Below are 14,728 nucleotides of genomic sequence, written 5' to 3' on the forward strand. Positions count from 1 at the left end.
CTTACATATTCTGTATTAATAATTTTTGACAGTGTCAGAAGCCAGCTCAGAACCTTAATATCTCCCCCACCCTTGTTTCTGTCTGCATTACTAGACTAGAGAAGGTGCCTTTCCACTTGCTCTCTCTCTCCTCATGCAGCAATCTCTGCTGCATGGACCCCACAGCTGCTGTTGAGTTGTTGCACAGGGCACAAGTGTCTCTGTGGGGATGTGGTTTTAAGGGCTGTGCTCCATTCTGAACACAGAATGTGGAGCTGTGCAGCATTATTTTGGGATCAACAAATCTGTAGGAAGACACAGCACAGAAAACTTATTTTGTCAATTCCCTACAAAATTAAGTATAAAAGAGGTGCATAGAGATCTGTGCTGACCAAAGTGGCAGTTTTACCTGGAATTAAGAAGTTAGTTAGTTAGAAGTTAGAAGCTAGTTAAGAAGATAAATTAAACCATTTGAGGATTCATCTCTACTTTGCTGTCAAAGCAACCAGTGGTGACTTCATGGGTGCTGGCTGTAGGCTTAACTAACATTTAAAAATTCTTGGGTTTTTATCATATCAAAAAATAGTCATCTTATACTTTACTTTGGTTTATTTCCTTAGTAGTCTGCTTCCAGTGATTAAAGAAATTCTGACACATGGCCTTAGACTTAGATTTACATTTGTTTTTCGTCTGGCTACCAGCCACTTGTCTATCTGGAAAAGAGCAAAATTCTAACTCATAAAAATTGCAGCTTCAATTTTCATCTAAGAGGTGGTTGAAGAGAATGGAGCAATAAGCTTAATTTTAAAATGAGAACAGTGACCAGGGAAAAGACAAAAGATAACTGCTTTCTTTTTCTGTTTTCTGTGGAATTTTGCACTGTCATTTTAGTAGCTGTATACCATTGACCAACCTTTTTATCTCTGGTACACCAATTATTTATAGCTCAGTTTTCTAGGAAGTTTATGGGCAGATGACTTAGGCTATACTGATAAAACATCCTCATAAAATACTAGTACAACATCTAGTAAAATACCTTAACTTGGAGTTTGCCTTCCTGTATTCGCCCTTTCCATGAAGCTGTAAATTTGAGACTGTCCACTGAACACCTCATTACTCTGCAATGGAAACACACATACAGTAAATCTTACAGACGTGTAACAACAGGATATCAAACACAAAACCAAACTCAATGTATTCTCAATGTGTACCATATGATACTAAGTCTTACTTTGAAGAAAAATACACCTCTAACTGAAAAAAAATAAAATATAAGTATTTAAACAGGTAACAGCTACTTTACTTCAAGGCAAGAAATAAAAAAAAGATGACTGATGACAGCAATTGACATAACTTTTTGGCTCTGTGTCCTCAAAATGAAATAACCATCCTCACACATAAGGAACAATGGCACATTAGCACAAATAGGCACATTATTTTTCCCTCACCTTGCAGTCTCCTGGCGTAAGGCATTGAGAAATGTGTCTGGATGAAACAGCTCAGAAAGGTCAAGGGTGTCTGACAACAGTTTCTGTTTCTCTGCTTTTTCTACCCAATTCTAAAAGAGAGAATAAAATCAACAAAAAAAAGAAAAAAAAAAAAAGAAATCCTGAAATAACTGAAATTATTATTTGATTTTTCTACATTTTGAGTTAATGTGGGTATGTCAATTATTATGATTAATGAAAATTGTGTAAACATACTGTAACTTCAAAGCTTAATAATAATTTCTATTATTTCACACTGGTAAAAAAGAAATGAATGCCCTCTTAAAATATAAAGAAAATGAGCAGTTTATATGTAACATGACTCACCCATTCTAAATAAACTCATGTTTTATTCTTTGTTCATTGCAGCTTACTTTGCACAGTGAAAAGTTATCGTTGTGTGATGAAAATTATAATTTCAACAATTTTATCATTGTTGAAACCCTATTTCACCTTTACTTACTGGGGTGTTTATGTTTTCCATCAAAATAGCTGCCATTCCTGTGTTTGCTTTAATAAGTTCAGGAAAATAACTGCATTCCTTTTAGGTACACTTTAAGATCATTTTTCCATATAAATAGCATATTATATTGAAAAAACACTTGATTTTCAATCTGCAGTAACAGTTTCTATAACTACTTGCCAACAGGTTTTTTAAATATTCCTTACTACTAGGTTGATGCTGCCATTTTTAGTATATTATTTGGAGACATGAATTCACAGAATTGATTATAAGATAAAAACTAGACTCTATTATACGTGGCAATAAATGAATCTAATAAAGGTGGGGGGAATAACTGTCCTCAATTATCCTTACAGAGCACATGCCTCAACCTCCTTCCACTCTTCTTACTGGCAGCTGTGAAGCTTGTTAGGAGCATCAAGCTTGGAATTTTTCACCAATGCAATGCCTTGTGTGCCAGCATGGGAAAAGAGACACACATTGCACCTCGCCATCTTTATAAACCACGCCATCTCTATAATCCTAAGGAATGCAATCTTAGTTTGGTTCTCAAGACATTAACAATCTCAGACAAAGAATTTGCTCTCTTCAGACAAGATATTTAGGAACCTGACTAGTTTTACAACAGTTCACACTCAAAATCCTCTTCTGAAATGCTTACAATGTATCTCTTTGGTACAATTGATTTATATGATACAGTCACAGTCCTTACAATGGCACTGTAGTATGAACCTGACGTCACTGTATAACCCACCCTACAAGTAAGCTCTTCACAGATATGTCTTCAAAGCCAGGTTGGATGGGGCTCTGAGCAACCTGGCCTAGCAGAAGGTGTTCCTGCCCATGGCAGGGGGTTGGAACCAGATGATATTTAAGGTACCTTCCAACCCAAAGCATTCTGTGATTCTGCAAATATTAAGATAGAAAGGAATCAGACAATAAGATTCCACATGCTATCAGATGAAATATAATATCAAAACAGAACAGAGAAAGACAAGCCCCACTCCTTTCTAGATACCAGCTCCCAGGAAATTATAAAATTGCTGTAGTCACTGAATAAAAAATCTTGAAAGTTACACTCTCATCACACAATGTACCTGCCAAGCATCTCTATCATGTTTAAAAAGTACTTTATTGTATTGTTTGAACTGCTGACAGATGCGTAATTCCATAGAACCATTTTGGAAGTGACAAAATCATCGAAAATGCAAGTAGATAACACTCAGTAAGTTTTATTTTATTTTGGCAGTGTGTCACACATCTCCATAATGTTTCCACCATGTTAAAGCTTTTAATCAGTTTTGGTTTTTTTTATCTGCCACATCACTGATTACGAGCCCTCAACCCAAATGATTATGAATCAGTTCAGAGATTTCTGCTTTCCATTTTCATTAGGTAAATGTACACAGTTAATGACCCTTATCTGCATGATTCTTTTAATGACTTTATATAACTTTATGAAACTTATGACTTCAATTTCTTTTATCATATAGCAGTAAATGTATTCTGATTAGGAGAGGTTTTGTAAATTGTTTTGTGTAATAAAAGTAGACATCACTTCAACTTGTAATTAATATAATCATTATATTGCTGTCATCAAATAAACTTTTAATGTAACTACTATAGAGAAACACTGTCAGGAACACAGATGTTTATATTGCACCCAGTTAAAAGACCAGTATGGGTAATGTTAATTCTGAACTCATATAACTAGTAGTACTAGAATGTACACAATAACAAAAACTTTCATTAGATCACAAAAGCAAAATTTTAATGTCTTGTACTGCTCTGTATAAAGCAGAATATGTAGCTCATTTACATCCATTTAAATAAATAATTTTAGATGCAATCAAATGTATTTTACAACCCAATTGTAAAAAATATCCTTATGTTTATTTCCGTCCTATAAGATCACATGACAGCCTATTAGGGAAATGCTACAGTCTCAGGAGACAACACCACTCGATTAACAGATCATTTGTCACTGGTAGTGCCACTGCCATAGGCTGGAAGAGATCAGGTGTTGATGGGAAGGAAATTTAAGCTAAGCTGTGGAAAGACTGAAGTGATGTTTCTTGAAAGGGAAATCCCTCCCCCATCCCAAATATGATAGAAACATGTATTTGTCAAAGTGATGAAAAGTTGTTTGACTTCTTATTCATCTTGGATGGCCATGCAGCATTTCAGTCTGAAGGGCTTTCTTCCATCACCAACTCTTATATAACCAACAATGTGGTCTACAGTCCGAATATCCTAACTCTGAAAATAAGTTTATTCCAAAATGTAAGAAAAGGACCATCCTCCACTCTTCTTTGCAACTGTTTATTTCAAAATTTCATTATTTCAATATTTTCTGAATACTTCTCATTTACAATTACACTATAAATTTAACTGTCTGTGATAGATTAATTTAGAAAATTATTATTATTAGACATATAATATCAAAACTTATCAGCAATACTCAAAATGCTTGCAAAGCAATTCCTGGGAGGGTATTTAAAAACTTCCATTAATGTGGGGTTCTGTTTGCTATAATAAAAACATTTTCTTTTCATTTTTTTCCCCTTACAAAAACAAATCTATTAGCATGGTCTCAGGTAGTTCAAATAATATTTTTTCATGCATCTTAACATCCAATAAACATCTATTCCACTTTCAGAGAGAAGTCCTCCTTATCATCTATAATCCCAAAGCAAATTGAGAGCCTCATTGAACAGTGGAAGGAATAAGGAGGCTGCCAGATTTTCACATTATTATTTATACAGCTTTAGGATCACAGAACTCCTGTAAAATGAAGCAAATACTCTTCCTTCACCAGTTTTAATTCATTCCAAATGTATATTCTTCTACTGCATTTTTCTATTGCAAAGAGAACTTATGCTGAAAAAGAAAATCATATAAATCACCACAGAAGTGATTTCATTTGTGTGCCTAGATGGAAAATTGCATTCAGTGTTACACGCATATTCATAGCTAGGAGCCATACAGTACAATTCTGGTTTTCTACAAGTTTTAGAAGTTTTCCACATTACTAGGGAAAAATATGCAGAACTTTGGCTAAGTCTGAGAGTAAATGATGGCGCGTAGCACTGCTAGGGGAGTAAGTACTCAGTTAACTGGAGTTTAGACTGAGCCAAGGTCAAACAAGCAGTTATGCTACAATCCCATTTTCCTCACAGTGCAGCAGCTGTTCTACAGGTGTGCTCCAAAGTGCAGGCATTCAGTGATAAACACCAGCAGGAATGACAGTATTACAGCTCAAAGAAATGAAACAGATGGATTTTTGCAGGCACTGAGCCCAGAGGGGGTAATGCCTAGGGTTTTGAGGAACAACAGGTATACAACAATTCACTCCCTTGTGGTAATTCTTTGTATGTGAAATCCTTGGACCATTATTCTTGAGGGAGCTATCCTTTATGAAATGAATGCGTGAATATTGCAGTATTTCAGATATATGATAAGGTGCTGGCCCATACTTACAAATGATAAGTAACAGAGTAATTTAATTCGGAGTTTATGTTTGGTTTGATTTTTTTTCCTTTTTCTTTTCTCTTTTCCCTTTTGCCCTTTCCTTTCCTTTCCTTTCCTTTCCTTTCCTTTCCTTTCCTTTCCTTTCCTCAGACCAAAACCACTGGCTACTGCTTTAAACCAAATACTATTAAAGCTTTATTTTAGTTTTCCACACCTCAGAGCCCCCCTGTTTGTTGAGGAAGTCCAAGCAATAACAGCACAGTGTTACAGCATGAATGTTCTAGGTCCCTTAGCATCAGCATGCTGGCTAACCACGTGCTAGAGGCAGATACACAGTAAGGTACAGCTGACAGAAAAATAAGCAGATGTGATCTCATTCTGGTTACTATATTAGTTCATCTTTTATCAAAACAGGAAGTTAACTTCCCCTAAATTTCTGTTTCCAACATTTAATATGGATACCAGAAGGATGCATAGGAACTGCAACAACATTCCTACAAGTTCATGATTGACATATGCCAAAAATACCTACTTCAGATATTTCCTGTATAACCACTAAACACAGAATCAAGTTAGGCAATACTCCTATGTTTCATGCCTTCTAGTCTCTTCTTTCCCAAGTACATCAGTCACCAAGCACTAGATTATATTTGCAATTACACAGCACGTGTATAACTGGGTAAGGAAGCCTAAGAACTGGAACTATTCCTTGGTGGAATCAACTCCCCATCTCCAAAAATAAGTTGCAGAGGACAGAAAACAGTGGCATACAATATTCATTTGTAGATAACAGACTAGACTGTCTACAATAGCACCTGGACAAAGTCAGGACTACATCAGATATAAATCCTTTGCAGAGCTCTGGAGCAGGGATGCTGAAATCTATACTGTGATGGTGCTGGTGTAAATGAACAGGGATACAGAATATTCAATATATTAGCCACTCGTAATGATGGGATGCACTGCAGTTTGTTTTACAGTACCAGCTCAAAGGCTATATCACAATGAAGAGAGCCAACAGAGAACTGCTTATACTTTGCCATGGCTCGTTTTCCCTGGTAACACTCCACGAAATACAGATTTTTCATTAGCATCTCCCTCACAGTCCTTGTTCCTCTACTGAAACAATGACCCCTTGAATAGCAGTCACCAGTCTCTCTCCATTTTTTTCATTCTTGTTTACCAGTCATTTATTTTTTGTTAACATCCTCTCTTAAGGCTGTCAAAATACAGAGAAAATCTCTCACCCATGCCTGTGTCACAGAACTCTACTATATTAGTAACTATTGAGGCTTAACCTAACTCTCAGATAAGTAAAAATGTTAATCAAACAGACTAAAGCAATCTAATCAAAAATTGCTTAACTCTGTGGGGCCCATATCCCAAAATGCCTAGAAGGTACCACAATTAAAAGGCAAAGAAGCAAATCTGGGTTTTTTACATGAGAAAAAGAGATTACTGAATGGAAACAGTGGCTGGTGCAACTCCATTTAAGCAAAGGAAGTAAATGATGTCATGGATAGTCTGTGATGTGGCATCCTGGCACATCATGCTGGCTCACGCTGCTTACACTCCATTAAACAGAACACTCCAACACTGCTCAGATTAGCAAATAGTTTGTTCAAAAAAGAACAACTCTGTGTAGATGCAGAATATAATTAAGTTGTTTGGGTTTTTTTAATTGATGCAGTAAGCTAGTATGGATTGTTGTTTGCTCCTACATTGTAAAGCTAAGGCAGTTAGCATAAACGTACCTCAAGTGCAGCATATAAGCTCTCTGAAGCTCATAAAACCTTTTGTTAAACCCAAAAGCAAATTTCGCTTGTTATGGCCAATTCCAAATGAACAGCTCATCATAAAGGCTCTAGGTCTCTTTCAGATGTCCCGTCACATGAGAAAGCTAAGAGAATGCTGAAGAGCATTAGCATGGCATAAAACTTCATTCACACCTGTTCTCAGGAAGCCAGAAAAACATGCATTAGGGAGCATTTTAAGGAAAAAATATTGCACCATTTGTTACACACCACACTTTTTTTTTTGTTATATTTTAAAATTAAATTTTGTTTTCTTTTTATTTAGCTATAACGGATTTAGTTTTTAAATTACTTCCATTATAGAAATAATTTATTCATAAAATTAAACATTTTGGCATCCAATCCAATTGCAATTAAGAGTAGCTCCAAATTCAATACCAATTTAGCTTGCTCAGGGCACAGTCTATTGTAGTTCTGTGTATCTCCAAAGATACCTCCACAAATCATATATTTCCACAAACATCTCTGGATAATATGGGTAATGTTTCTTAATTTAGAAGTTGAAAACTAGACAAGTGTTTCAGATGTGGCCTCAAAAGTGTAGAAGAATTAATAACTGCCTTTGACCCTTAGTAAGGTCATTAGGAATTTTGCATTTCTATGGTATCTTTGAATTCCCACATTGATTTCAGTTTTATTATTCTAGTAATATCTTAATGTGTTCCTTATTTGATGGATTCTTCTGTTGATATATCTAAATCAGTGCTCTTTCTCAGTATGACAAAATACATGAATACACATGACAGAGTAAACCTTTTTCATAGCTTTGTAATCTACATATCTGAAGAATGAACAATATTTGGTTTAGTTCTAAATTATTTACTGCCTTTTGCCTGATATATAAGTAATTTCAATTGCTTAATTTATTGCATGGGATAATGAAATATTAGAAATAATACTGAAAATGTTAATTATAGAAAACGTATAAGAAAACACACTGTGTGTATAAGGAAAAGCACACACAATACTGTGAAACAGTATAAACCTGACAGGAATTTTGAAATTCAAGTTCAGATGTAGACAACAGATTTCTCATTGGATCATAACTCTCTTAGTTCAGAGTGACTGTGTGGAATTACCACTACAAATATATCAATATGCTTTTGCATACTCTCCTTCATATGGGGGCACACATTCTAATTTATAGGACTCAGTTGAACACACTGGGAAACATTATAGAGCAGGAGGGCATTTATCCTTCTTGCCTTTAAGCATCACTTACACACCTTAAATAGGGATCTAAGCTTCCCATCACTCTTAACAACTCTTCTACTTTGACTCAAGGTTTGGTTTCTTTTTTCTTCAATTATATACCTTGCTGAACATTTAGAGACAAAGACTACACCAAAAAAGAACTCTACTAAGCAAAAACCAAACAACAAAATGAACAAAACCCCAAATCTGAATGCCTTTCTGTTGACTTCAGTTTTAAAATTCAGTCATGTCTGTTTACAGAATTGCTGAGTGCACTTTCATCCTGCTCTGATTGCTTTATTTGACTGTGAATTCCCAAGAGTAAAACTACTGCACACTCAACAGATAAAGAAGGGTTTAGTCAAGAATTATTCTTATGACTCTTTTCCTTCACAAATGAAATTTGAATTGACAGCCTTGAAACTTAAAAGGCTCCAAAATTTTAAATATTTTTTATATATTAACAAATGGATACAATATGAAACTGTTGTAATTTCAAATTCAGTAATATGGCATCTCCTTCAAAGAGAGAAAGATAGGTCAAGATGAGGTTACATTTCTGCCTTCCCCCAAAGAAAAGATTTCTAATTAGGGATGATGCTTGCTTGTGGAATGGAAATCTGCTTCTAATAAAAAATGAGCTTATTTTTTAATACATACCTGCAAATGATATTTGAGAAATAGTTACAGCATGTTACCATTGATTTTGACCTATTAAAATCTCAAAACAGGAGATAAAATATTTTGCAAACTGCTACACCAACCCAGTTGCCAGCAAACCATCAAGAGGTTAAAAAGAGCCACGATCACACTACCTTTTTGTTACAAAGCTAATTTATTTCTACATATTCCACATAATTTATTTCTATGGATGAACTTCTAACTATGAAATCAGAATTACAAATAAAACAATAACAATGGATTTTGAATAGATTACTTACTTTTAGTAGATACAATATTTCTGTCAGTGTAGTGGTGATCAGAACAGCAAGTTACTGTAACCAAGGACAAGTCCCACCTAACCAACCCAGTGGCCTTTTATATGGAGTGACTATAGCACTGAGCAAGGGAAGGGCTACATATTGGGATTTATGAGCCATCTATCTGGCTCATATCTCTAAAGCCTTTGAAATGGCCCCTCACAACATCCCTCTCTTTCAGCCAGAGAGAGATGGATTTGATAGGTAGATTGGGAGATTGGTAAGAAATTGGTTGGATGGTCACATCCAGAGGGTGTTGATGGATTACCCAGAGTCTCAGTGAACATCAGTGACAAGTGGTGTGCCCCCAGGGGTTCATACTGGAACCAGCACTACTTAATATCTTCATTAATGACATAGATGAAGGGATCAGGTGTACCCTCATCAACTGAAGGACAGGGTGCCACCCAGAGGGACCCAGCCAGGCTTGAGGAGTGGGGCCCTTGGAATCTCTTGAGGTTTAACAAGACCAACTACAAGGTGCTGCACCTGGGTCATGGCACCCCCTGGTACCAGCACAGGCTGGGGATGAGCAGATGGAGAGCAGCCCTCCTGAGAAGGATGTGGGGGTGCTGGCTGGGTGAGAGGCTGGCCATGAGCTCTCTCTAATTCTAAGTTGTCTTAAAAAAGCAAAACAGATTGATGGGATGAACCTACAAATTGGTGCATTAGCATGTGCTGCAGCCTTCTCATTTATTAATGGATGGAATTTAAAATTACCAGTTTTTGACAGAATAACATAAGGACTCATTTTCATATGTGAATGATAATAACATTGTTTTCTACCACTTGTACTAAAATTAACCTTTTTTGCTTGAGCTTTTGTCAGACAAGACTATCCATTTTACTCTGCTTTCTCTTTTGCACACAGCTCTGTCCATGATAAAAGAGATACAGTGAAAAACAAATTATTAGAAACAGAGCAATCTAAATTTTTAATTTTGACAGATTAAATGCATAAAATTGATTAATATTTTATCATTGTATCTTTTCAGCTTTCTTCCTGTATTGTGAAAATGTATCTTGTAGCTTAAAGAGAAAAATCAATAAATGATCATTGCTTTTTTAGTTTAAATAAAGGATATCTACTACAGCTTTGCATCTTCTACAATATATAGCACAGCATTTTGTAATTTTCTAAGTATATAAATACTATCTTGCAGTCATAGAAGAAATACAGAATACTAAATCTAGTTTTTTTAATTTAAAGCTAGGTTAGGAAAGAAAGATAATTTTCTTTAAAATATTGTAATTTCATACATAATATCTGTAGAGACAATGACCTGGGTTTGTCTTCTTTTATTCAACACTTACAAAAAGTCATTTTATGAGTAATTATCTTCTGCAATAAATATTTTATAATAAAAGACCTGAATAATTGGTTAGCAGTATGATAAGGGGTACTGCTCAAACTTCTAGTTACAAGGTAGTATTTCATAATTTCAACAGAACAGCCATTCTCACAAAACATGCCTAGAATTTCAAGAGTTTAATGAACAGCTGCTGAATTCTGTTGAAACAAATTACTTTTCTCAACAGTTAAGCCTGATGTTTATTAAAATGCCCATAACTTGTGGATGCCTCAGTTTAACAGAGCACCTAACACTCACTGGGAATAAGCTTCAACAGCTCACAATGAAACCAAAGGAAATGCAGGTAGTGATATTTTCCCTTTTCCAATGCTGCTTTTTAAAAACTGTTTTTCCAGTTTTTTGTGTAACTCTTTTTTTTGTGCAACTCTTTTTTTTGTGCAAAAGGCATGTTTTTCCAAAACTTGAGATAAGTACAGCTCATTGGCAACCAAAATTATTTACCTTTGAAATAACATAGTCTGCAGATTTAAAACCTACTGTATTTTGGAGGAAAACAAACATTTCACTACAAAAAAAAAGAGTTATATTTAACTTTTGGCATCACAATATATGAAAGATATTATGTTATTAGAGAGTGTCCCAAGGAGGGCTGCAAATATGGTGAAGGGCCTGGAGGGGAAATTGAATCAATGCATGAACACAGCTTTCTGTAAGAGTACAAAAAATGCTTCAGCTTCTGCTTTAATTTCCTTGGATATTAGATCTTATTTCAATGGACAACTCCTATTACCCATCCATGTCAAAAACTTTTATCTCACATCCTGTTTGGTCCCTTGTTTGGATGGTGCATTTTTACAAAGCACTACTGCTCTATATCAGCCATTACTTAATCAATGCAATCTAAGTGAGACAGTGATTAGAAGGGACATGATAAAACAGCTGCTAAGAACTTCAAATTTGCCTATTAGAGACAAACAAAATATATTTTTAGTAGTACTTGCAAATTTCCAATTTTTACCAAGCAGTTATCAATTAGATATAAGGTCTTAAAAGACATATCCTGGCTGATAAATTTGGAACAAAGTAAAATCATTTTGCAACATGATGAGAACTGAGGGAGCCAGTTGAAGATCAGTTCCTTAGCAGATAATGTTTGGCTGCAGTTGTATTTTTGTTTTGATATTCATGACAGCTAAAGAGGAGAAGCCAAGAAAAACAGCAGAAAAATGTTAATTCTTCAGAATAATGTGGAAATTTGAAGTAAAATAATGGAATGGGTGGATTTAAAACACATTACTTTTATGAATTTTTTGCTTCAATATTAGAATACTGAATCTGGAGTATTCTGCACTGTACAGATACCTAGGTAACAGCTCTTCAAATAGAGAGTCATGAAAGGAACAATGACAAGGTGGGGAACCAGCCAAACGAATCCATCTGAATCAGCCTCTCCTAAAACAGCAAAACACAAACCATTAAGCTATTGTCCCTGCTGCAAACTCTGCTAAGGCAGTGTATTAGAAAACACTCTGAAAACTAAGTGTGATTACTTGGGCTGGGATAGGCCTTATTATGGAGTGCCCAAGCGGATGAATAGCAGGACTGAGCATGACTATTCTGGATTTGTACAAGATTTATTACGTGAGTTCTTTAACCTGGTGAAAATTGAGAGGATTTGATTCCCTTGGTTTTCTAAGAGCAGCCTTTCTGCCTGTTATCAGTGACTGAATATTTAATATCTCTGCCTCGATGCCTGGGGTGTGAAGGAGAAATCCTGGGGTTCCTATTCCCAGAAGGTTTTATAGTACATTCAGCAGGCCATTTCCAAGAGTTCAAACCTCATTTACCTTGGGCATCCAATCCACCTTTCTGGAGACCTAATTCTTGAAACAGAGGATTAGAGTTCCAAAACAGGAACAAAGTCATTCTTCCTTAAACAGTAAAAGACCATTAAAATAGTAAAAATCTTATACTAGGTGATCAAACTGGTATTGACATTAAATATTACTATGTTAGATTTTACTCAGGATGGAAAGGGACAAGAGAACAACATCTCAGAAAAACATAAGTCTCTTGAAAAAATATAAAATTTAACTTCTTTATATACTAGGAGTACTTTTTAGATGAATGCACAATTTCAACAAAACCTTTCATAAATTATGCTACTAAAAATTTTCAGTATTCATAAACATTTCCCTGATTAAAACTCTGAAACTGGTGCTTATGATTCTGAGGTCAGAATGTACACTGCAAGACACCTAGCAGCTTTCTAACTCAACGGTCATCCAAAGGAAGAACTGTTTTTGTAAATGACATAAAATCAGCTGAGTCCAAAAGAATGAAATATAAGGTCTTCTTGGAATAAGAAGAGTTTGGGATTCCTTTTTGAAAAGGAGAATTTAAGCTCTTTATTTAGTTCTAGTGGAAACAAAAATCAATTTCCAATTTGTTGACCTGAAATAATTTTTAAGGTTGCTATTCAGCTGACATTTGCCTGGGCTGCTGTTTTGCCTCTTGGTAGCTGCAGTTCTGAGTCTGCTGTCTCTCTTTCTCTCTTGCTGTATCCACAGCCATGAGAAGACACTTACCTAGAGACTGGGATGCATTTAATACCATTATAGGCTGATGTGCTTTATTGCTGAGCTATGATCATGAACCACAGGAGAGGGAAACCACAGAAAACATTTAGGGTGCCATCATGAGGAAACTGACAGTAAAAGGACCAAAAATTAAAACTTATACAATGACCACTGATGATTCATACATTTCATATCTTAATGTTGGTAGCAAATATATCACTATAGACAGACAAGTTGAAGCACAGTATTATAAAGTTCAATGTCAGCACTGCTAATTGAAAGTATTCAGAACTCCATCTTAGAAGAATGTTCAATATATAACTTCTGCTTCAATTTAAAGCAAAAGCTACCATCCAAATATCAGAACTTTCACCTGGAAAGAAATCACCTATTTACATCAGGTCTGTCACCATAACATAGTACACAGCAACACATGGCTCTACTGCATTTTGCATATACAAATTTCTTCACACTTTCATTAGGCAGGGGTTTTTTTGGGTTTGGTTTTTTTTTTTGGTTTTTTAATTTTGCTTTTTATTGAGTAAATTCAGACCTAAAAATTGCAACACCTGTTGTTTTTCTGCCTGTTGTTGTGTAATGCTCTCAGAACATCTTTACACTTCTATAAATTCTGCTATAAATATTTTACCATCTGGCCTATATTTTGTGTTCCTCCCCATCCCAATTAAATGCTTGCTGCAGTTGCTTTTATTGTTTCCTGCACTGGCAGCAAACCACTTGACAAGGCAGCCTTTAACTAACAGCCTAGGCAGAGACTTACTCCATCCTTAGTAAATGTAATCCTTTAGTACAACTTTGATCTTTCAATGTCTCCCATTTCGTCTTAAAAATGCCTAAATCAAACCTTTGTCAAACAGTAAAATGTAAGTCAATATCTTACAGTCAATGAAACAGAGGGACATAAGAGTAACTAAAAAAAAATTGATAATGTTGGTCATATAAAACTAATCCAAAATATGGCATTTTTTGAAATATAAATCAGAAGATAATTTTCAGAGTTATGAGATATCTTTATTGAAGCCCTTATTGAATTTCTGAATACTAAACCTAGAATTAACTACTGATTAATTACATTTATAAAATCAATAATGAAAAGATAATTAAAAAATGATCAAGACTAATCAGGAAGGTGTAATGGGCACAATCAGGATTTAGAATCACATTTAAGGAAAAAGATGATTCAACTGAAATGCCTAACTAGAAATAATCAACATTTTTATAATAATGTACAATATAGAAATACAGACACTGTATTTTGGATGAGATTTGACTAGAAGTTTGAGATGCAAAACAGCCTCATACTTCATTATTAAGAATTGCTCCAAACACAGCTATATTACATATTTGACATTAAAGAAATAAAATGAGACAACCAGTAGCTATTATCACTAATAAAAATTTAACATCATTTACTGCTTATGGACACA

The 14,728-nt window shown here is 35.0% G+C and overlaps 1 protein-coding gene across 2 annotated transcripts in view; it reads right to left on the reverse strand.

Moving 5' to 3' along the window:
* DYNC2H1 (dynein cytoplasmic 2 heavy chain 1) overlaps positions 1 to 14,728 on the reverse strand; it is a 144,432-nt gene that overhangs the window by 9,538 nt on the left and 120,166 nt on the right. For both annotated transcript variants that reach the window (XM_077173954.1, XM_054652170.2), the window contains exons 86-87: positions 1,428 to 1,537; positions 1,016 to 1,097 (exon numbers count right to left, since the gene is read on the reverse strand). In XM_077173954.1, the coding sequence (XP_077030069.1) occupies positions 1,016 to 1,097; positions 1,428 to 1,537 (192 nt within the window). The remainder of the gene's footprint in view (positions 1 to 1,015; positions 1,098 to 1,427; positions 1,538 to 14,728) is intronic.

Source organism: Agelaius phoeniceus, chromosome 2 (assembly GCF_051311805.1).
Source record: "Agelaius phoeniceus isolate bAgePho1 chromosome 2, bAgePho1.hap1, whole genome shotgun sequence".
Taxonomy (NCBI): domain Eukaryota; kingdom Metazoa; phylum Chordata; class Aves; order Passeriformes; family Icteridae; genus Agelaius; species Agelaius phoeniceus.